We start from the raw sequence: 23,320 nt of genomic DNA, 5'->3' as shown, positions 1-23,320 counted from the left end.
GACACAGGCAGAGGGAGAAGCAGGCTCCATGCAAGGAGCCTGACATGGGACTCGATTCTAGGTCCCCAGGATCATGCCCTGGGCTGAATGTGGCGCTGAGCTACCGGGGCTGCCTGAGAATCTTGTCTAAGGCAAAACTGACTGAAGTTTAACTGGCCTTTTCTAATCTGTAAGGTGGTTTTGTGTTTCAGGTCAGCCCTGAACGTGGAATGCCCCCTCCCAGTTCCCCTGGAGGATCTGCTTTTCACTACTTTGAAGGTGGGCTTCACCTTTCTGACAGGAATATTGACCTGGTACTTGGAGAGCAGGTGTTTTACATCACTGTGACTTCTTGTTTTGTAAAAAAAAAAAAATTAAAAAAAAAAACTATTAATAACACTCTTCTCATGCATTTAGAGAGACAAGCTTTTAGAAAGCTTTTATTTATTTATTTATAGAAAGCATTTATTTTCTATTTCTGTTTAAACTTCTTAAAATTTAATTTTAAAATATTTCAAATGTGGAGAAAAGTACAGAAAATAATATACAGATCCTCATGTACCTATTATCAGGATTTTAATGAATTAACCTATGAAAGCACTGGTTTTCAGTGAAAGTAATAATGGTGGGCTGGCTCTTTTTTGTCTTAAAGTCATTAGGTATTTAAATAATTTTTTTTTAGATTTTTATTTATTTATTCATGAGAGACAGAGAGAGAGGCAGAGACACAGGCAGAGGGAGAAGTAGGCTTCCCACGGTGTGCCTGATGTGGCAAAAGGCAGACGCTGAGCAAAAGGCAGACGCTTAACCACTGATCCACCCAGGTGTCCCATAAATAATATTTTTTAAAAACATAATAATGATATGAGTAGTACTCTTTTTTTTTAAAAGATTTTATTTATTCATGAAAGACACAGAAAGAGGCAGGGACACAGGCAGAGGGAGAAACAGGCTCCTTACGGGGAGCCTGATGTGGGACTTTATACTGGGACCCCAGGATCATGACCTGAGCCAAAGGCAGATGCTCAACCACTGAGCCACCCACGTGCCTTTGTAAGAATGTTTTTAAAGAGTTATTTCTTAAAAGCACAAATCATTTCTACCTTAAAAACTTTAAATGACTCCTTCCCTGTATGAATCCCAAATCTTAGATCCTTGACTCTGCCGTTCTTGTCTTCTGCCTGTATCTCTGCCCCCCATGCTGACTCTGCCACACAGGGCTTAATTCCTATTTCATAGCATCTATCTGGGAGATGCCCTCTAACCACAAACCTATCTTCTTTTTAATTTTTATTATTTAAAAAAATAAATTTGTATATATTTTAGGTATACAACACAAAGATTTGATATATGTATATGTATGTATGTGGTGGTGGTGAAATGATGACTCCAATCACATCCTTTTCCTTATGGTTACTTTTTTTTTTTTTTTTTTAATGCATGGATAGCACCTGAAATGTACCCTTTTAGCAACTTTCCAGTATTTGATGCCATATTATTAACTATCGTCATCATGCTATACATTAGATCTCTAGACTTATTCATCTTACTTAACTACGACTTTATACCCTTTGACCAACATCTGCCCATTTCCCCCATCTCCTTGCTCTCTGGTGACAATTGCTCACCTCTCTGGTCCCACGTATTCGACTTTTTTTAAGTGTCCACATACAGGTGAGATCATGGACTTTATTTTTTGTCCATGTCTGGCTTATTTCACTTACCACAATGTCCTCTAGGTTCATCCATGTTATAACAAATAGCAAAATCTCCTTTCGTAAGGCAAATATTTCATTATGTGTGTATGTATGTATCTAGCACTTATGAATAGGAAAAAATAAATACGTGCAGCCTGGGTGGCTCAGCGGTTTAGCACCACCTTCGGCCCAGGGCCTGATCCTGGAGACCTGGGATCGAGTCCCACGTCGGGCTCCCTGCATGGAGCCTGCTTCTCCCTCTGCCTGTGTCTCTGCCTCTCTCTCTCTCTCTCTGTCTCTCATGAATAAATAAATAAAATCTTTAAAAGGAATAGATAAATACATTTATTTGTGTAAGTATGTATATTTACACACATTTGACACATACACACACTCCTTACCTTCTTCCCTACCTACTTGCTTTAAACCAGCTTTGTTCTCACTCTTTCCTCATTCATTCCTTCCTTCAGTGGTCATTTATGATGTTGGCCTCCAGTGTCTCAACTGCTCTCAATATTATTGACTATTCTCTGTTGTATGTTGCCTATTTGTTCTCATGGGATCCATTTCCCTTTAGTTAGGTCAACAGAGCATCACTAGCATCATAGAACTACACACAGCTTTGACACAATCAAGACTAAATTCAGTTCTCTGCTTTTTCTGTGCCGCAGGGCTTCAGAAAGTAATAAAATTCTTTTTTTTTTTTTTTAAGATTTTTATTTATTTATTCACGAGAGACACACACACAGAGAGAGAGAGAGAGAGAGGCAGAGACACAGGCAGAGGCAGAAGTAGGCTCCATGCAGGGAGCCTGACGTGGGACTTGATCCTGGGTCTCCAGGATCACGCCCTGGGCTGCAGGCGGTGCTAAACCGCTGAGCCACCGGGGGTGCCCTATTATTTGTTTTTTAATGGATTGTTAATTATCACTATTTAATAGAGAAATATTACAAACTTATTTTCTAGTCATAGTCTCCTATCATAGATTTCTAATAATGGATTTTCAAGTAATTATAGGCTTTGGGGCTCATATTTATTCAGAAGTGTTGGGTGATTGACTTTATTTTTGTTCTGATTTTGAAACATCTAATAATGTGCATTTTCTGTTTTGGTGGGAAAATATCTTGGAATCCTGTGGACCTGAAACTTTTACATCTGTCCACCTTTAAAATTATGTAATACTTTTTTTCTTCCCACATTGTTAGACTGTGTTGAAGATACTAGGACATGATTATATCTGAACTTTGATGTGAAATGCTCCCATGAGAGGCATCACTCTCCAAGGATTTGAAATCCAGCCTTGTTCGTTAAAAAACATAGAATTGGAGTATAAACAAAGCAAAATCTATGCCTTTGTTAGTTATTGAGGGAATCAGCTTGAGGAAGTATCCTGGTCGTGTATGACTGTAGCTGACTTTCTGGTTTTTTCCCTGCCAGTCTCTTACTTACCTGATGGGAGTGCCCTGGAGCCCGATTACTACTTCTCCACCATAAGTTCCAGCTTCTCAGTTTCTCCTCTTTTCAATGGCATCACCTATAAGGAGTTCAATATTCCACTAGAAATGCTCCGAGAACTCTTAAACTTGGTAAGGAAAGCATTGGTGGCTAAATAAGCCCTGTGTTACTTCAGTCAGTAAAATTGATATTGGTATAAACATTTTTTTTTTTTTTAAGAGAGTGGTGAGTGGTTGGGGAGGACCAGAGGGAGAGAGGGCACCTTTTTATATTTATTTATTTATTTATTTATTTATTTATTTATTTATTTATTTTTGAGGGCATCTTTTTAAAGATTTATTTTATTTTAAAGAGGGAGAGTGAGAGACAGAGTAAATCAGCACAAGTGGGAGGGGCAGAGGGAGAAGGAGAAGGAATCTCAAGGGACTCTGCGCTAAGCATAGAGCCCAACATGGGGCTCAGTCTCACAAGCCTGAGATCGAGATCTGAGCCAAATCAAGAGTCAGATGCTTAACCAACTGAGCCACCCAGGCACCCAAGCCTGGTTTTGGTTCTTTTTTTCCGAAAGAAAAACTAGGAGTTTTTTAGTATTTCAGAATATAACTTAGAACTCATAAATTTTCAATGGAAGAAGGAAAGAGAGTAACATTCTTGGAGTTGTTTGTTGCAATGTTTTTGTTGAATCCTTATAGCACTTGTGGGAGAGGCAGCCATTCATCCCCATTTTGGAGGTAGGGCAATCAGTGCCAAATACATTAAGAATCCATCAACAAAGAGTAGGCCTGGGGCTCAGCCCAGGGAATCTGACCCCAAGTCTAGTTCCTATTGCACCTGTCTTCTTCTCATGGGCTGATATTTTTAGATCAATACAAAAATAAATTTTTCATATTTGGGTACCTTGAGATGACCTCTGATGTGACGCCAGAGAAGACATTGGTGCCATTGTCCCAGTCCTGAAATAGATGGATCTTTGATCCAGGGACTCTGAAGGTGTTATGATTGAGGTGAATTCCTCTGAGACAGATTCAAGTGGATAGATTAAAGACATTATCAGGGATAGACTCTAAAAATAAGACTTTTTTGTTTGGAAAGAATGAGAGGTTCTCCCTCAGTGTAGAATGTGAATAGGAATCACTCAAAGAGGATGGCTTTGGGCTGAAGATGTATGAAGACATTAAAGCAGGTGTGCCTGGGTCGCTCAGTCAGTTGAAGTCTCAACCCTTGATCTCAGCTCAGGTCTTGATCTCAGGCTCGTGAGTTGAAGCCCCAACTTGGGGTCCATACTAGGCATGGAGCCTACTTTAAAAAAAAAAAGACATTAAAACATTGCCAATAATTGATTAGATTAGAGCCATGATGAATTACTAAATAGCCTACAATGTTTTTGAAGTTGCCCTCAAGGAGGAAAACTCTCCCTAAACTGCTCCTCCCTGTTAGTGTCCCAGACAGAACACTGGCCTGGGTGGCCTTCTCAGATGGTCAGGTGGCTCTTCCTCCTATCATGTCAGAAATCCCAATTGAAGGCTGCATGTTTCATACTCTTTGTAGAGACAGTTATTTTTTCCAGTATATTTTAACTTCTCAAGGTTAGCTTTTCTTCCAGGCAATTTTTCATTTCTTCTCCTGGCTTGTTGTTTATCATTGACTATATGTTTTGAAAGTCAGTTTCTTTTTTCTTTCCTTTTTTTTTTTTTTTTTTTTTTTTTTATGAAAGTCAGTTTCTTAAAGTACTATAGTTAGGATGGCAGGCGGTTTTATCAGGAGGTTCTGCAATTGACAGAACAATTCATTCCTCTACTAAATGCTATTACAGAGAAAGGGTGGAAGTAGGTGCTTCTGTTAGAAATTTAGGACGTATGCTGCATTCTGAGTACTTAGGCAGGTTCTGAAGAGCTGGTGCACCAGGCCTGCAGAAGGAAGAGGAGTCATCAGGGTCGAGGACTGGCTGTGAAGGTGTCCTTGATGTCTGGGAGGAGGTTTGGGTGAATTGTCAGTGATGTCTGGAATCAGAACACTTTCGCATCCTTTCAATGGAAATCTAATGTCAGCAAGTTTGAGGGAGTTGGTTCCTTTCCAGTTTTTAGGTTATTCCAATCAAGGGTAGGAAAGCAAATTCCAAGTGATGGCAGAATTAAGGACATTTTTTTGTGTTATAGTTTGATGTGGAGCCATAATAAGTATATTTTGTTGGCCTACCATTTCCATCGTGTTTTTCATCACATGAGGTTGTTTGTTATGTGTTTTTTATCTGTCAACACAATTTGTTCTTTATTAGAAGGAGCTTGCATTCCTGTCTCTTACTGTGTTCATCAGTGGCCTCATGAGATCTTGTTTCCCTCATAGGTGAAGAAGATTGTTGAGGAGCCTGTTCTCAAATCCTTGGATGCAGTCGTAGCCAGCGTGATAGAGGTATAGCCCTTTGGGGCACCATCCTATCAGCCTGATGTGAGCATGTGCATGGAGAGAACAGGAAGAGTTTGTACATGGGGGCTGGAATGACAGGGTCATCAGTGAATTTTCAGCCTGGTCACCATAGTAACCACACAGCTGCCAGCTGAGAGCTTGTTCTGTGGTGGCTTTTTTAAATCGATCACCTCACAATGGTTTGATGGCTGCTTGGCTTGGCTGTCTTTCTCTTCCTCTGATTCCTGTAAGACTTACTAAAGATGGTGAGTTTTCTGTGAGAGGAAGGTGGTTCTTCCCATTAGAACAACACATGGAGAAATCAGTTTGGAAGATGCAGGTGGTGGCCCCCCACAGGCAACTCTGGACAGTCTGAGTGTTTTATTTTCTTTGCCTGATGCTTAAGAGACAGAGGAGAGTAATTCAGGTGTTCCAAGTGGGGAATCATGATAAATGGTCATTCCACTCTCTCTAACGCTCCATCGGGAATATAATACTCAGCAGGCCTCACCCTAGAAGCCAAAGGGAGGTCCAGAGAGTTTCCGTGGTGTGGTCACGTGCCTCTCCTCCCTCACAGGCCAACCCTAATGCTGATCTCTACTACACTACATTCAGCGACCCTCTGTATGTGGCCATGTTCAAGATGCTGCGTGACACTCTGTACTACATGAAAGGTAAGGATAGTTTGTGCCTGCTGTGACTGCGGTGATACTGGGTTCCAGGCCACTGCTGCAAGTCTGCTTCCTTTCTGCCGGGACCACTTAAAAACACGCAAGTAACATGGTCCCATTACTAAAATTTGGGGAGGAAAGCAAATAAGAAAAAAAAATCTGCCCATGATTCTGGACACCTAATACTATCAATGATGGCTCCTTTGGTGGGTTTATTTCCTTAGGAGCTTTTGTGACAGGGCTGTGTTATTTTGTCCAGATCACCCGATTGTGTATATAATTTAGCATTCTATTTTTTTTTTAATTTAAAAAAACATTCTAAAAAAATAAAAATAAAAATAAAAAAACATTCTATTTTAGACATTTCAGAAAGTTTTTTTTTTTTTTTTATGATAGTCACAGAGAGAGAGAGAGAGAGAGAGAGAGGCAGAGACACAGGTGGAGGGAGAAGCAGGCTCCATGCACCGGGAGCCTGATGTGGGATTCGATCCCGGGTCTCCAGGATCGCGCCCTGGGCCAAAGGCAGGCGCCAAACCGCTGCGCCACCCAGGGATCCCGACATTTCAAAAAGTTTAAGAAAATAAGGCGCTGATCTTTTAACTCAGAAAATAGCTTAGTAGTCTAGCACATGCACACACACAAATTTAGCCTTTCCTTCCATTTTCCCTTTTGTGCATTTTTAAAACATGTTTCGTGCATTATGTTACAGAATGTTCTCCATCAACATAAGTTTTGATGACAGTGTAGTGTTTTGTCAAGCAGATGTACTGAATCTAGTTAGCTGTTTTCCTAATTCAGCTCCAGGGGCTCCTGGGAATCTAAGTCTGGCTGGTGACCCAGCAAGTGTTGGATTCCTAGTCTGGCTGGTGCCCCAGCAAGTGTTGGATTCACAAAGGAGGGTGGAAGGGACAGCCCTGCCCAGCCTGACCTTCAGGGGCCCCAGGCTTCTTTCCCTACCTGAGCCACATGTGGCTCTTCTGACTTGTGCCCCTGACAGGGATTCTCCTGATTTTTCCAGACCCCAAATATGAGAGTTTGAAGAAGCTACGGACTCTGGGTGCCCCATAGGTACAGCCCTGTAGCCAAGGAATTCTCTTCTTTAGGCTACAACCAGTTTTCCCTTTAGCTGGCAACCAACAACCTTTACATTAAAAAAAAAAAAAGGGGGATCCCTGGGTGGCGCAGTGGTTTGGCGCCTGCCTTTGGCCTAGGGCGCGATCCTGGAGACCCGGGAATCCCACGTCAGGCTCCCGGTGCATGGAGCCTGCTTCTCCCTCTGCCTGTATCTCTGCCTCTCTCTCTCTCTCTGTGTGACTATCATAAATAAATAAAAATTAAAAAAAAATTAAAAAAAAATCACTAAAGTATTTCTCCTTATTGGTTGGACCAGTTCCAGCAATGGTACATCCCAGTTTCTGTGCTTCATACATTCAGGTTTTAGTTTATGGACTGCTTAAAACACAGCATGGCTCTCACTTCCCTGGGAAATGGTTATTTCCCCTGAGTGTCCGGTGGCGTATGTGCTGACAGCCAGCATAACCTATCCAAATTCTTCCTGGTGGGCACTCTTTTTTTTTGAGAGAGAGAGAGAATGCGTGTTTGAGTGGGGAGGGGAGGGGCAAAGGGGGAGAGAGAGAGTCTTAAGCAGGGGCTCAATCTCAGGACCCTGAGATCATGACCTGAGCCAAGATCAAGAGTCAGATGCTTAACCAGCTGAGCCACCCAGATGCTCCTGCAGCAGGCATATTAAAACCAAAGGAGCCAGCATCAGACCCAATCCTCTTGGGTTTCTGTTAGAGTGAAAGAAACCATAGAGCTGTTGCCTGACTTTTAGTGGTTTTGTTTCCACCTGTAATGCCTGCTGTCTTTCCTACAGACCTCCCAACCTCCTTTGTGAAGGAGATCCATGATTTTGTGCTGGAGCAGTTCAACACCAGCCAGGGGGAGCTTCAGAAGATTCTGCATGATGCAGACCGGATCCACAATGAGCTGAGCCCCCTCAAGCTGCGCTGTCAGGCAAATGCTGCCTGTGTGGACCTCATGGTTTGGGCTGTGAAGGACGAGCAGGGTGAGCATTAGGCCCTACTGTGCCCTAAGTGTCTGGTATCCTGTCCTGAGGTTGAGGAAACTGGACATGGGAGGAGGTTATAGTCAAAGCCACAGGGCCTGTGTGTTCTTTCCACTGCTTCTTGATGGTTCTTTAGGCACTTAGGTGGAAAAGTAGGAGCTCCATGCTGGAGGAAAAGGTGCTTGTCTAGGGTGAACAGCAGAATGGGAAGCATGTAGCAGACTGTGGATGAGAGGCTCAGGGCCAGGAGAGAGGAGAAAGCAGTCACACACTGCGTAGAATGGTATTTTCACAACAGCAGAAATGGAGAAGATAGGAAGTTTCAGTTAAGGATGCCTGCCTATAAATACTTTCTGGTATAACCAACCACCCATGATTAATAAAGCCTGCAAAAAGTAGGCCTCTGGGCATTTAATTTTATGATTAATTGGTGAACAATATTTTATAAATATTGGCCTTCACTAATTGTCCATACCCTCCTCTCATTTTGAATTTAGGTGCAGAGAATCTTTGCATCAAGCTCTCTGAGAAGCTGCAATCTAAGACATCCAGCAAAGTCATCATTGCTCATTTGCCCTTGCTTATCTGCTGTCTGCAGGTCAGTCCCACTGACACTGGCAAGGCTTTGAGCCCATCCACCAGGGCAGTCTTCTTGTTTTATCATTAGGCCCTGGTTGGCATGCCAGGGGCAATCTGACCGGTTGTCTTTAGGAACTTGAGCTAGAGCTTGTTGTGGACACAGTTCAACAATGAGTGGGGGGCTACTGCTGACAGTGAGCCAGGGATTTCTGTGATTTCCAGGTCCAGCTGAGTCCCCCTTTGTGGAGAGGCCTCCCTGTGTCTAGAGGCCATTCTCAAGGCCTCAGGCAAAAGTGCTGAGGACACTTGATATCTACAGTCTCTGATCTCAGAGACTCTTGCCAAGATACCAATCCCAGTAACCATATCTGCCCTTGTTCAAAAATCATGTTGTTTACCCTTTCTCCTCTAACTTTGCTTCCAAAAGAAATGGACATGCTTTAGCAATATTTCTCCCAATAGGCTGAACAGAGTCTCTACCACCCTCCTTTCCTGTCTTTTTCTGCCCCATGAGCAAAGTAGCCCTGAGAGTTTTGACCTTGGAAGTTTCTGGTCACACTCATGTATCTGAAAGGTTGTGAGTCTTACTGCTGTAAGACAGCCTGCTCAGCTGACTACAACCCTTGTTATGTAACGGGTTGATGGTGTGTTGCAGGGTCTGGGCCGCCTGTGTGAGAGGTTCCCGGTGGTGGTACATTCGGTGACGCCATCTCTTCGGGACTTCCTGGTTGTCCCGTCCCCCGTGCTGGTGAAGCTTTATAAGTGCCACAGTCAGTACCATACAGGTAATGGATGGCTGTACCCAAGGCCACTTCTCCAGCTCCTAAATCCTATGTGCCCCTCAGGCTCCAAGAAAAGGACCACATGACCTTGTATGCGAGCCCACCATGGTTTTATGACTGAGAAGTTGTGGCTGGGCTGTGCACCTTGCCCTGTACTTGGGCTCATTCCTCCTTTATACCTTGCCTCATGGCTTTCTCTACATGACTGCCCTCTGGGCTCCAGTTCTTTCCTTTCTCCGCCTTCCCCTGGCATAAACTCCTGCCACCACTGAGGGGCCTTCTAGTCTCACTTTCTCTTTGTTTTTGGCTCCTGCTATCATGGAGACAATCTAAAGCATGAGTCTGACATATCCTGGACACTGGGCCAGGAGCTCTCCATGCTTGATCTCAGCTAGTCCCTATCCCTGCCTCATGAGTGTATTATGTTTCTATGACAAGGACATGGGGATCCCTGGGTGGCGCAGCGGTTTGGCGCCTGCCTTTGGCCCAGGGCGCGATCCTGGAGACCCGGGATCGAATCCCACATTGGGCTCCAGGTGCATGGAGCCTGCTTCTCCCTCTGCCTATGTCTCTGCCTCTCTCTGTCTGTGACTATCATAAATAAATTAAAAAATTAAAAAAAATAAAAATAAAAAACAAATTATGACAAGGACATGGGCTCAGAGCAAATCTGGTCACCTGTAATCATTAACATTCATCCATACCTGTTTCCTGCTGCGACTCTAATGTTGTATTGCTCATTCAACTTGGTCAGTCCTGTGAAGGTGGGTGCTTATCCTCTCCTTTCAGATGAAGAAACCCAACCTCCAAGCAGGTGACTTTTCACTGGACCCTGGGATAAGGAGGGGTCTCTGTGACTCTAAAGCTCCTATTCTCACATTCACCACCGCCCCCCCTCCCCTTTACTGGTTTTGTGCACATTAGCTAGATAACCCTTAGGGACAGGACCACACCTCATCCTCAGGGCTGGGTACCTGTAGATGTTCATCAGGACTTTCAAACCATTTCTTAAGAAATTGCTATGTGGGATCCCTGGGTGGCGCAGCGGTTTGGCGCCTGCCTTTGGCCCAGGGCGCGATCCTGGAGACCCACGTCGGGCTCCTGGTGCATGGAGCCTGCTTCTCCCTCTGCCTGTGTCTCTGCCTCTCTCTCTCTCTCTCTGTGTGACTATCATAAATAAATAAAAATTTAAAAAAAAAAGAAATTGCTATGTTACCCATTTATCACTTTGCAAACTAAATATTCTTCCTTTTATTTAAATGTGTTTGTTTCATCCTTTCTGTTTTCTGAAATATTTGGTCAAATCATTTTAGAGGATTGTTTTATAAACTAAAAATCATCAGCATATTGTTTTGGTTTTGAATTATGGACATGGGGATAGGAAGTGACAGGCTTAACCGGATACATGCTTGAATTTTTACATTTAGTTGCCGGCAATGATATAAAAATCAGTGTAACCAACGAGCATTCTGAGTCAACCCTGAATGTCATGTCGGGAAAGAAGAGCCAACCCTCCATGTATGAGCAGCTCCGAGACATTGCCATTGACAACATCTGCAGGTGGGAGACTGGCCAGAGGGATGGGTGACCTAGGGAGGAAGGAAACAAGTTTCAGATAAAATCACTAAAAAATGAAAAATGTTTATAGCTTGTTTCTGGGGGCATCTGGGTGGCTCAGCAGGTTAAGGATCTACCTTTGGCTTAGGTCATGATCCCAGGGTTCTGGGATTGAGCCCCACATTGAGCTCCCTGCTCAATGGGGGAGTCTACTTCTCCCTCTGCCCTGCCTCCTGCTCATGCTCTTGTGCTATTTCCCTCTCTCAAATAAATAAATTTTATTTTTAAAAAATTGTTTTCTGATTATTGTAAACCTACACCTAATTTTAAAAGAGAGAGAATTACATATTTTTTTTTTAAGATTTTTTTTTTCTTTATTCATTCATGAGAGACACACACACACACAGAGAGAGAGGCAGAGACACAGGCAGAGGGAAAAGCAGGCTCCATGCAGGGAGCCCGACACGGGACTCGATCCCGGGTCTCCAGGATCAGGCCCTGAGCTAAAGGCGGCACTAAACCACTGAGCCACCCAGGCTGCCCTATTACACATTTTTAAATGATTTTTTAAAAAGATTTATCCATTTATTTCAGTGAGAGAGAGAGAGAAAGAGTGTGTGTGTGTGTGTGTGTGTGTGGGTGTGTACAGGCGGAAGGGGCAAAGGAAGAAGGTGAGAGTCTCAATCAGACTCCATGCTCAGTGCGGAGCCTGACATGGGGCTCGTCGTGGGGCTTGATTTCGTGACCCCAAGATCACTACCGAAGCTAAAATCAAGAGTTAGATCCTTAAATGACTATGCCACCCAAGCACCCCACGTATTTTTTTAATAAAGCTTCTTTTTCTTTTCCTGATCATAAACATAACAAAAAACAGAGAAAATTTATGGAATGTAAAGTAGAAAGAAAAGAACTATCCACCAGCCTACCATCCAGAGTAACAACACATTGTCATATTTTCTCTTTTTTTTCCTTGTAATTTTTAGTGTAAGAGGCCGGTTTTATATGATTGTGTGTCCTTGCTGCCCAGGCTCCTTCCTGCTATGTGGACTCTTGCTTTCCAAACTCAGAAACCAGACATTCTGGTTTATATGAAAATCTCTCCCTCTGAATTCTTAATCCGTACTCTCAGAAGCCCCATTGAGAGAATATAACAGTTCCTCTCTATCAGATGTACACTCTTCTCTGACTCTGGCCTGGGAGCCAAACAGATCCAGAGGGCAAGAGATGCCTTAAAAGATTTTGTGTCCTTAGGGGCTTTTAAAATTACTTTTTAAAATTAAAATGTTTTTCTCCATACTACTAAAACCTTAGTATATCATTTAATATTCCCCCAGCTGTCTTGGGACCATCTATGTTGAATCCGTTACTGTGACTTTTTTTAAGGAATAGTTCTGGAAATTTTAAATTGGAATCAGGGTGAGTTTAACATTCTGAAGGAAACGGTTCTGGTCAAATAATGAAGTTATTTCTGACTGTGATAGTTATCAAGTGGGCAAAATCTGCAATAATTCATTGAATTCATTCTGTGTAATGATTTTCATTTGGATTTGGGGGGGGGGGGGATGCTCGGAGTAGTTCTTTAAACTCTGCAGACTTGACAGACAAAAAGCAAACACAAAACACTCATCTGTTCTGATGCCCAATGCCATGTGGATTTCCTCCTGGCCCAGGTGCCTGAAAGCTGGCCTGACGGTGGACACGGTGATCGTGGAGGCCTTCCTGGCCAGCCTCTCCAACCGGCTCTACATCTCCCAGGAGAGTGACAAGTATGTCCCATCCCTGAGGGGCAGCCAGTTGTTCTCTGCAGGCCTGGGGGTGGGGGGGAGTGGGGGGCACCTGGTATCTCGAATGCCTGTTCTGCTTTCTTGCACAGTGTGGAGTTATGCATCAGGTCCCACAATTTAAGGTGAAACCCACCTTAGAATGTTGATCCTGGACCACTGTTGGGGAGCAGAGAAAGACCTGTGCTTACTGCCTAGAGCCAGGACTTCGTGTTTCTTCTGGTAGTTGAGGGTTCTAGACTGCCACTATCAGGGGACTGCTTCTTCAGAGCCGGTGGTAACCTCGAGGTCAGGGCTATAGCTTCTGGGTTTCGTTTCACAGAGGACTGTTCCCAGGATGCTTCTGTTTCTCCCTCCAACAGGGACGCTCACTTGATTCCCGACCACACCATCCGAGCCTTGGGACACATTGCAGTGGCCCTGAGGGATACCCCCAAGGTCATGGAGCCAATTCTGCAGATCCTGCAACAGAAATTCTGCCAGCCGCCATCCCCTCTGGACGTGCTCATCATCGACCAGCTAGGCTGCCTGGTTATCACCGGAAACGTAAGGCGGACCTGCCATGAAAGCCACTACCCCCTGCATGCTTTGTTACTTGGACTCTCAGGAATGCAAAAATAGATTAAATTTACCCTGCAGATGAGTAAAATGCTCTCAACTGTCTTGATATCGGCCAGGGAGATTTTTTCCGAGTAAAAGAGAATAGCGCGATAGCTCTATAAGAACTAGCAAAAGGAGGGTTTTTTTTTGTTTTTGTTTTTGTTTTTTTTTCAAAAGGAGGTTTAAACTCATTTTTTGGCCGATGTTCATAATATGTAATAGGATTTAAGTTGAAACCATTTCCCTTTTAGCTATTGCGGTTTGCTTAAAGCTTTAGGAATAGACGCCCTTGATGGTCTTTCAGGCCCTTATGGCCCATATGTGATTCCAGTAGCTTTCGCTCTGAGTGATGGTGGAGAGGCCTTTTCCGCGTTCCAAGGAGGGACTTTCATGGAAAAGTCATGCCATGGTAACCGTGTCCCTCACTCTCTTCCAGCAATACATTTATCAGGAAGTGTGGAATCTCTTCCAGCAGATCAGTGTGAAGGCCAGCTCTGTCGTGTACTCAGCCACTAAAGATTACAAGGATCATGGCTACAGGTAATTCTCTAGGTCTCATTGTCACTCTAGATCCTGATAGTTTTAACTCCTTTTAAAAATGTGAGGCTTGGGGATTTATGATTTAAATAAGCTTTTTTCCTACAAAAGCATTATGTGCTACAAATCAGCACACGCACAGACAGAAAATGAAGATCTCATGCCACTGCCACTGGGAACTGAGCATATCAGTGTCATTACCCCAGACCCCCACTGATTCCAGACAGGCTGAAAGTGTCCACCCAGCTGACCTGTTTTTTTTATGCAATAGCACATCAGCCTTGCCGCTTCCTTCCATGTGCTGCCTTTAATGGCTGCCTAATGTACCATCATATAGCAGCCCGGAGAGTTTTCTAACCAGTGCCTAGCTTAGAGAATAGATAGTTTGCCAGTTTTCCTGCTAATTAGTGCTACATCGAACAACCTGATAGCTGTGTATCTGTGAGCATCTCTGATGCTTTCCTTATGATAGCTTCAGAGAAGTGAGATTTGGAGAGTCAAAGGGAATGGAACTTTCACATGCTCACATGTTTGATATTTGTGTAAAGTCTGGCCAGTTTTCCTGGCAGACTAAAATATGTTTCCTTGCCTACTCTTTGCCCTTACTGTGAATGCCTTCAGGACAGGGACATGTTTTTCCACGTAAGGAGTTTTATAGATGTGGAGTTCCGTAAGAGTTTGACAGATCAAGGGAAGAGGACAGAGGGGCGAGGCAGGGAGGAAGAGATGTTGCCCCTTTGTTGGCATTTCTGTTCTCTCCTCCTGACTTTTACATGCAGGGCTCACTCTGACTCTCCAAGTCACTTTAGTGGGTGGAAGTGTGGCTATGTGACCTTTGAAAATGCTCACTTTCTCTGTGCCTTCATTTCTTCATCCATCATCCATCAAATGAACATCTTATCTCCAGTTGTCTGGGTAATTGAGATCACATATATTGGAAAGCTCTTGATAAATGTAAGCTCTTGGCATTGTCATTTCTTTGCCTTCTTACTGCTTCCATTGTGAGCCCAGGCTACTAGAACACTCTGAGGACTGGTTTAGGGAGGCAGCCAGCTCACCTCCCCTTGGTCCATTCATCTGTCCATCCTGTTCTCTGTGAAGAAACTGACACACAGACCAGAATACCTCTTTCCCTCATTGCTTCCTTGTCCTGAAAGTGACTCCTGTACCTCCTTGACCCTCACACCTTCCCTTCCTTGTCTTTGCTCCTGCTGTTTTCCTTCTGACCCTTGCCTCTGTCTTGCTGCTATATGCAGTACTTGGCCTTCTCCATGCCTACCATTCTTCAACTTCTGACTCTACTTCACTCTTCCATAAAGCCTTTTCTGATACTGCCATCAGAAGTGATTTGTCTTCTTCCTCACCAGTGGAAGCTTTTATTGCCATTCATTTGCCCATAGTTACCTCTCAGGATTTCACATGTCTGTGTAAAGGCATGCCATTTGCTGGAATATTTCTGGGGGCCAGATGGTATGTTCATTGCTTCATGTGGAGTGTTTCATTCTTCCTACACCCTGTGAGGAGGGAATTATATTATTCTTGTTTTATTTAGGAGGAAACTGAGGCTGAAAGATGAGCTGCTTACCTGGGGTCATGCAGCATAGAAGTAGCAGGCTTTGTCTGTCCCCAGCACCTGCAGAAGCCTGGCCAGCCTTGCTGATTTGCTGTGTCTCACTGGGGGGAGCATTGTCAGCTTTGTATCCAAGGCTTACCTGGGGCCAGCACCATCCTGAGGCAGGTTGTCCCAGGGCTACTGAGTGCTTCCTAAGTGTCTAATGTGAGCTAATACTAACATCAGCCCCAAGGTAGAAGCAGTGTAGGGAAGAAGCTGATCATGAGAGCAAAGTTTTGTGGGTGGTAATAGTGAATTAAGGCTACCTATAATTTGAGAGGAAAGCAGACTCCAGCCAGGAATTTAGCTATGTAGTAGGCTTTCAACACTCAGAAGCATCCTAAGATCTTCACAAGTTCCATAGGTGTAGGTTCCCGGAACTGTTTAGGTCAGGAGAGGTTAAAACCATTTCCATAGCAGCTGAATGTTCTTTAGGGGCTTCCATCCCCCTCTGGAGGGCTCCTTTGTTCACAGGAGTTAGCCTGCCTCACCCCTGCAATGCAGGCCCTGTGTTATGGCAGCTGTCATTTCTCTACCCACCAGGCACTGCTCCCTAGCAGTGATCAACGCCCTGGCCAACATCGCAGCCAACATCCAGGATGAGCACCTCGTGGACGAGCTGCTCATGAACCTGCTGGAACTGTTTGTGCAGCTGGGGCTGGAGGGGAAGCGTGCCAGCGAGCGGGCGAGCGAGAAGGGGCCTGCCCTGAAGGTAGGAAGGGAGGAGGGCAGTCATCCTGGGGCATCTGGTAGAGCACAAGAACAAAGGTTCCTTCTCAGGGGTGCTGTCAGGGGTTCGGAGAAGGTGGCTTTCGTGTAGGACCATGTCTGGCTTGAGCAGCTACCTCCCTGGGCCCAGGGTGGTAAGAGACAGCAGCCTCATGCAGATTCCCCCAGACCCTTCTCTTCCTTCTCTCGGCCATCATGAAGCCAGGGAGTGGAGGCTTTCATCAGAACACAGTGACAAAAAAAACCAAAAAAAAACAAAAAAACACAGTGACAACATGAGAAGGGCCAGATCTGACCTAATCTGGGTCATCCAGGGAGACAGGCCCATGAGGACACACAAAATGACAGGTCTCAAGCCCCCAAAGAGACAAATTGGGGAGGTTGAGGCAGGTTAAGCCTCCTACCCCATCATTTCCCTTTGACATGTCATGTTGGTGCCAGTTTCTCCACCTTCATCCTCTTTTGTCTTTTCTTCCCACCTCCCCAGACATTACTATTTACTTATTATGTGCCTAGTCAGGAGTCAGCCCACCTTTTCTGTAAAGGGCCAGATTATACTTGTTTTAGGCTCTGTGGGTCATATTGTCTCTGTTGCAACTACTCAGTTCTGTCCTGCTAGCATAAAGCCAGTTAAAGAATGAGTAGCTATACTCCCGTGAAATTTTATTTCGAAGAACAGGTGGTGGGTCAGATTTGGCCACGGGCCACAATTTCTTAACCCTTGTTCTAAGAGCTGGGATTAGAGAAGTGAATGGACAGACAAGGTGTGTCTGCTCCTACAGACAGCAAAAACAAACAAAAAACAGAGCAGTGTGGAGAGGAGCACTTTAGATCGGGCTGTGTGAAGGCTTAAGGAGCTAAGTAGGAAACTAAGTGTAAAGGAGCCCTCTGTGTGAAAATCTTGGCTAAGGAGGAGTAGCTGGTGTGAAAAGGGGTTCTAGGAGTCTTGGCTCTAATTCATCTTTGCTCTGATGGACCCCTCAACAGTGATCTGGGCAATTTGTAAAATCCCCCAGACTAGTGCACAGCAGGATCATCCTGATACACAATAGAGAGGCACCTTGAGGCATCTGTCATGTCCAGTGAGGCCTTTGGCATGAGAGAGGGCTGCTCAGAGAACCCAGGAGGCACTTGGCACCCAAGAAAGCAGAAACTGTGGTGTGTCTGTTCTCCTTTCCTCCCCTGGAAATTGTACCTCCAAGCCCAGAAGGATACCTCCTGGACCCAAGGGCTGCTCCCCTCTGCCGGCTTTTCCTACGAGTTTAGTCTCAAGACTCAGGATGTAATGTTTCATTCATGGGCTGGGGGTAGGGGTTGTGCCCCAGACATTGCAGGTCCTTTTTCTGCCCTCCAGATGCAGAGCTGTGAATTCTGTTCTTTGCAGAATAGTTTCTGTTTACGATCATGCTGGGAATAGTCCAGTGTTTACTGAGCAACTGTTATACTTCCCCCTTGAGATGGAATAAGGAGGGCTTGCAGGATCAATGCAAGGGGATTAGTCAACATGTGCCCCATTGGGATCCCTGGGTGGTGCAGCGGTTTGGCGCCTGCCTTTGGCCCAGGGCGCGATCCTGGAGACCCGGGATTGAATCCCACGTCGGGCTCCCGGTGCATGGAGCCTGCTTCTCCCTCTGCCTGTGTCTCTGAGCCTCTCTCTCCCTCTGTGACTATCATAAATAAATAAAAATTAAAAAAAAAAAAAAACATGTGCCCCATTGAAGAGAAAGAGCTGTGATTATAAATTAAGAAATGACGATTCTTCCTAGTCATCACATGTGTGGGAGGCCCTTAGTTTCCAGAAAGGAGCAGGCAGGGCTTGAGATGCTGCAGAGTGGCCGTGAGGCTTTGGCAAGCTACTCAAACCCTGTTTTCTCCCCCAAAGATTTAGTTATTACATATGAAATGCTTGGAACAGGGCCGCCCAGGTGGCTCAGCGGTTTAGCACCGCCTTTGGCCCAGGGCGTGATCCTGGAAACCCGGGGTCAAGTCCCACGTCTTGGGCTCCCTGCATGGAACCTGCTTCTCCCTCTGCCTGTGTCTCTGCCCCTCTCTGTCTCTGTGTCTCTCATGAATAAATAAATAAAATCTTTAAAAAAAAAAAAAAGAAAAGAAATGCTTGGAACAGTGCCTGGCATGCAGTGGGTGCTCAATACCCTTAGCTGCTACTGTTAATATAAAAAATAAATTGAATGTGCTTAGGTGGGTGCTTCCAGAACTTAGTCTCATCAGTGCATACTGTAGGCCTTACTTGTGTGTCCAGCCAGGGAACCTACCTTTTAATAGTTATTTTTTGAGTAACCCCCAAATTTTCCATAGCTCGGGAAAAATACCTGTTTATTATAGAAAAGACACAGAAACCTATAACTAGTAAAGTAAAAAGCACCCATAATGCCTTTATTCAGATATACTCATCTTTGACATTTTGACAGATTTTCTCCTAGATTTTTATCTAGGAGATAAAATGTATTATGCAAATGTATTATTTTACATAATTGGGATTATATCATAGTATACTCTGAAATCCTGTTTTTTTTTTGTTTGTTTGTTTGTTTTTCCTGTTTAAAATTTGCCGTGGTCACTTTCCAAAGGGACTAAATATTTTTGAGGAAGTTGTCTTTTTAACGGCCGTGTGGTATTTAATTTTACACAGGTACCATGATTTTTGTAATCTTTACTGTTTGACATGTTTCCATTTTTTTGCTGTTAAAATGATGTTGGATGAATATATTAATGTATCACTATATATCTCATCATTTCTCTGAAATTAACACTATGTCTTTTTTCTTTTTAACGAGAGAAACACATGCTTTCAATGACTCAATTCTTTTATGTTCTAGGCTTCTAGCAGCGCGGGGAACTTGGGTGTACTCATTCCTGTAATTGCTGTGGTGAGTATTCATTAACTGAGTGGTATCAAGCTTCAGATACTGTGCTCATATTTTCAGTGTTGCACAGCAAATTCCTTAGCAAAATGCTGTTTGCAGGCCCAGTGATTCTGTACATGTGGCTGTATCTCTGCCACCACCAGCTGTTCTGTGACTGTCCCATAGGTATGTGCCTGTTGTGGCCACACACACCAACCCTCTTTTACCATGTTCTGCCTAAATCTCCTTGCCAGTTGACCAGGAAACCTTTGTTGGTTCCCTCTTGTGTGGCTCCCAGATCTGAAATGTGACTCCAGGTTCGTCCTGTGTCTTATGCGCTGCTCTGGTGCCTCTGACTAGTGGTGGGCAGGCTCTGCTTCCATCCTCTTCCCCATCCCTTTCTGTGAGATGAGGCCTGGGGCCTCTGCATGGTGCTTGGTGCTTGGAACTGTGGCCCTCAGTGCCCTCTGAGGTCATTCTTTGGCACACAGCCTGCCCCCCACCCTGGTGGACAGTTCACAGTATAGGCTCCAGGCCCTGCCACAACATTGCTATGGTAGATTCTCTCTCCAACTTGCAGCCACTTCTTCCCAAATGACCTTTGTAGAAGTTGTTTTTCCCTTTCTTAATTGTTCCCAACTGCAAGTCCTAAGCTATGACCTAGGGTTCTAATATTTGTTTTCATCCATGATTCTCTAGCTTCCACTAAACCTGCGTTCTGGTTAAGCCCTCCTTCTGCCTTCCAGGTCCTTCCCACCTTTCCCCACCCCTAGTAGTTCGAGTCTTGAGCACTTACATGCGTGTCCCTTCACATGGAATACCAGAGGGATTGACCTCTAAGCTGCTGGGGTGACCCAGGGTTGTAGAGATCAGACAGGTGGTTGGAGAGGCACCTCTCCTGATCTCAATTTCTGTCCTTTCTGCAGTCTAGGAGTTCATCATTCAGAATCTGGGGACCTTTGGGGCCTGATTTTATTAGCTGGCCATGGTGGCTAAAAAATAGCAACTGACTGGTTTACTACCATTTGCCTTTAAGATGTCACAGGTTGCACTTTGTGAAGCATTCCACTTGCATTCACATTCCTTCTGCTTGTCCTTTTCTTTTGTGTCTCCCCCGCCCTGTAAGTGGCTGACTCTGGAGCAGGAGCCAAGTTGCTTGTTCCCCTGACGCATCTGTGTTAGGACAGTCTCCTTTGCCTGAGTATGCTTGAGGAGACAGGGGCCTGCAAGTTTGCTTGCGCCTGTAGCTGCCTCCCTTTATCCCTCTCTCTTGCGGACCTTACCACCTGTAATCAGGTGCTCTCCCACAGCTCTGGGGATTTGTGAATGGCCAGGACTCTCTGCAGTGGTATTTTTCATCACTGCCTCCATTGGGTTTTGAAAACATAAACCTTTTCACTTTGTTTTTTGGTTTTTTTTAAATTTTTATTTATTTATGATAGTCAGAGAGAGAGAGAGAGAGAGAGAGGCAGAGACACAGGCAGAGGGAGAAGCAGGCTCCATGCACCGGGAGCCCGATGTGGGATTCAATCCCGGGTCTCCAGGATCGCGCCCTGGGCCAAAGGCAGGCGCTAAACCACTGCGCCACCCAGGGATCCCTAAACCTTTTCACTTTGTACTTAATGTTGATTAGCATATAATTGTGTTTTAGAAGTACTACTGTACATGGATCCTTTGTTTGGCCTAGAGGGAAAGGTGAGGGGCATATAGTCCACAGTGCTCTCAGCCTGTTGGAGGGGAAAAGGGCCAGCAGCAGGTTCCACGAGGGAGCATGTTTGGAGTAAATTCTCCGACCTGTGTGCCTGTGAACTTCCATGCATGTGTAGCTGTTGTCATTTAGAGCTTAATAACTGCATAGTAGAAATTCATAGGAGGCACTTTGTACTTTCCGGGAGTAGTGACTGATGAGTTTGGTTAGAAGCACATAAGTTTTTGAGTCACAGGGGCCAGGGTGGGATCCTGGGTGAGCATCACAGCCTCTCTATGCTTTTTCTGCCCACAGAGCTTCTCGAAAAGATGGAGATGACCCTCTGAAGTGCCCAGCTGGGTCAGTGTAGGCATGACTGTTAGCAGTGATAGGCAAGCACATACTCACTTAAAATACTTTGTTTACTCCACTGCAGTGACCTTTTACATGAATAGAATAAGTATTGTAGTCTTAACAAAAGTTAATGGTTATATTATGGGGGAGGAAACAAATATTTGATTCTATTGCTCAACAAAGAGCACAGAGATCATGGGATCTTGCATTTGCTTTCTGGTTTGCCCTTGGACCCCCCTAGGAGAAACTAGTTTCCAAACTAGTTTCCAAAGCTTTTTCTCCTCCTCCTCCTCCTCCTCCTCCTCCTCCTCCTCCTCCTCCTCCTCCTCCTTCTTTTAATGTTTTGTCTTTCTTTCTTTCTTTTGGAACAAGATACTGTGTTTTGGATCTTTTGATGACAAAGTGTCTCCAGGTACTTAGTTCAGTGGAAGTGCCAGTGGATTTGGGGCAGGAACCCTAGGTGTCTGTCCAAATGCAGCTTATCAATGATTTATTAGTGACCTTAGGAACCTGGAGGGTGTCACTGGAGACTGGGTCATGTGATCTCTGAGGTTCCTTCAGAGCTTAGGTTTGGCGATCTTTGACCTGCAATTTTGTAGAATAATATTTCTTCAGAAATATAACTGATTAAATTGCTTTTCTTAGTATCTAAATAATTAAGTACCTTGAAAAGTATCTAATGCTTAGAGTCCTGTGTGTTCCACTATTGTAGTGATGTGATAAGCTGTGCCTCCTGCTCAGAAAACATTTGTGCACTTTACTTAGAGCTAGTATACCTGTGCCACTAGTAATTTTTGTGACCTTGGACAGGTTACTTATTCTCTCAGTGCCTATAAAATTAGATTTGTGGACTAACAGATTTTAGGTCATGGACTCCTTTGAAAGCCTTGCCCTTTCCTTCCATAAGAGTGCATCTCTTCACAAGGTTTTGCTTTACTCTCAGGAAGTTGAGTGGGAGAAGCCTGCTTAGGACTCCTCAGTTAGGAACCCCTGGACTAGATACTCTCTCAGACAAAGATAGTAACAAGAAGCCCTTACCTACCTTTTGCTAAGTACCAAAAACTGATGTAAATCCATTCCAGTCATTAACTCAATTAATCCTTACAACAATCCTGGAAGGTAGGAGCTGTTATTTTCCCTATTCTATAGGTGGGGAAACAGAGGCACAGAACTTGCCTCAGAGTCCCATAGTTACTAAATATTAGAGCCAGGGTTAGGACCCAGGCAGCCTGGTTCAGGGTCTTTGCTCTGAATTAATACTCTATTGCCTTGAAATCTGGATCAGCTAGTTCCTTAAAGAGGGTGTCTGAGTGCATTCTAAGTGGATGTAGGTGAACAAAAAGCCTGAAGGCTGGAGGGCCTTGATCTAGACTGGGTCACAGAGGAGTCTGGGCTGGCTCCAGCAGAGATGGGGCAGGCCACATCAGAAGGGAGATAGTTAACTTTTGGGTAGGGGACAGACGTGACAAAAGGGTACAGGGAGAATTTTTGAGAGAACCACATTTAGGAATGGGAGAAACATAGGGAATTAGAATCAGGACAAGAAATGCAGGACAAGCACCAGGAAAGGACAGTGTAGAAGTGCATTGGAGAAGGAACTCAAGGAGTGGGGTCTCAGCAAGCTCCCTGAGAGGTCAGGAGGTTTGACAGGGAAAGACGTAGCCTATACTGGGCATTGGATACAGAAGGTAGAGGTTCTGGTGCAGAAGGTTGGAAAGAAGCTGGTGAAGAGTGTATTAGCAACAGCAGGGCCTGGGCAGATCATGTCTCTTCTGAGACCTTGAATTGTTTCTTCAGCTGCCAAAAGGAGGTGATAACAGTGTGAACCTCCTAGTTGGTGTCAGGACTCAGTGATAACCTGCGGGCATATCCATCACAGTACCTCTTACAGTGGGGAACATTAGGTGCTCCCCTTTTGCTGCCACCATGACTAGTGTTGGTCTCACTGAGTCTGAAGCCCTCTGA

General features: G+C 44.6%; 1 protein-coding gene across 2 annotated transcripts in view; it reads left to right on the top strand.

The window, feature by feature from the left end:
* PI4KA (phosphatidylinositol 4-kinase alpha) overlaps nt 1-23,320 on the top strand; it is a 119,683-nt gene that overhangs the window by 31,606 nt on the left and 64,757 nt on the right. For both annotated transcript variants that reach the window (XM_025982669.2, XM_072723448.1), the window contains exons 7-19: nt 192-258; nt 3,114-3,262; nt 5,475-5,540; nt 6,112-6,208; nt 8,082-8,273; nt 8,771-8,871; nt 9,508-9,637; nt 11,062-11,194; nt 12,862-12,957; nt 13,335-13,518; nt 14,009-14,112; nt 16,265-16,433; nt 19,288-19,338. In XM_025982669.2, coding sequence (XP_025838454.2) covers nt 192-258; nt 3,114-3,262; nt 5,475-5,540; nt 6,112-6,208; nt 8,082-8,273; nt 8,771-8,871; nt 9,508-9,637; nt 11,062-11,194; nt 12,862-12,957; nt 13,335-13,518; nt 14,009-14,112; nt 16,265-16,433; nt 19,288-19,338 — 1,539 coding nt within the window. The remainder of the gene's footprint in view (nt 1-191; nt 259-3,113; nt 3,263-5,474; nt 5,541-6,111; nt 6,209-8,081; nt 8,274-8,770; nt 8,872-9,507; nt 9,638-11,061; nt 11,195-12,861; nt 12,958-13,334; nt 13,519-14,008; nt 14,113-16,264; nt 16,434-19,287; nt 19,339-23,320) is intronic.

Source organism: Vulpes vulpes, chromosome 10 (genome assembly GCF_048418805.1).
Source record: "Vulpes vulpes isolate BD-2025 chromosome 10, VulVul3, whole genome shotgun sequence".
Classification (NCBI taxonomy): Eukaryota; Metazoa; Chordata; class Mammalia; order Carnivora; family Canidae; genus Vulpes; species Vulpes vulpes.
Note: the sequence above shows the minus strand (reverse complement) of the source record. Positions and strands in the feature narration are given on the sequence as shown.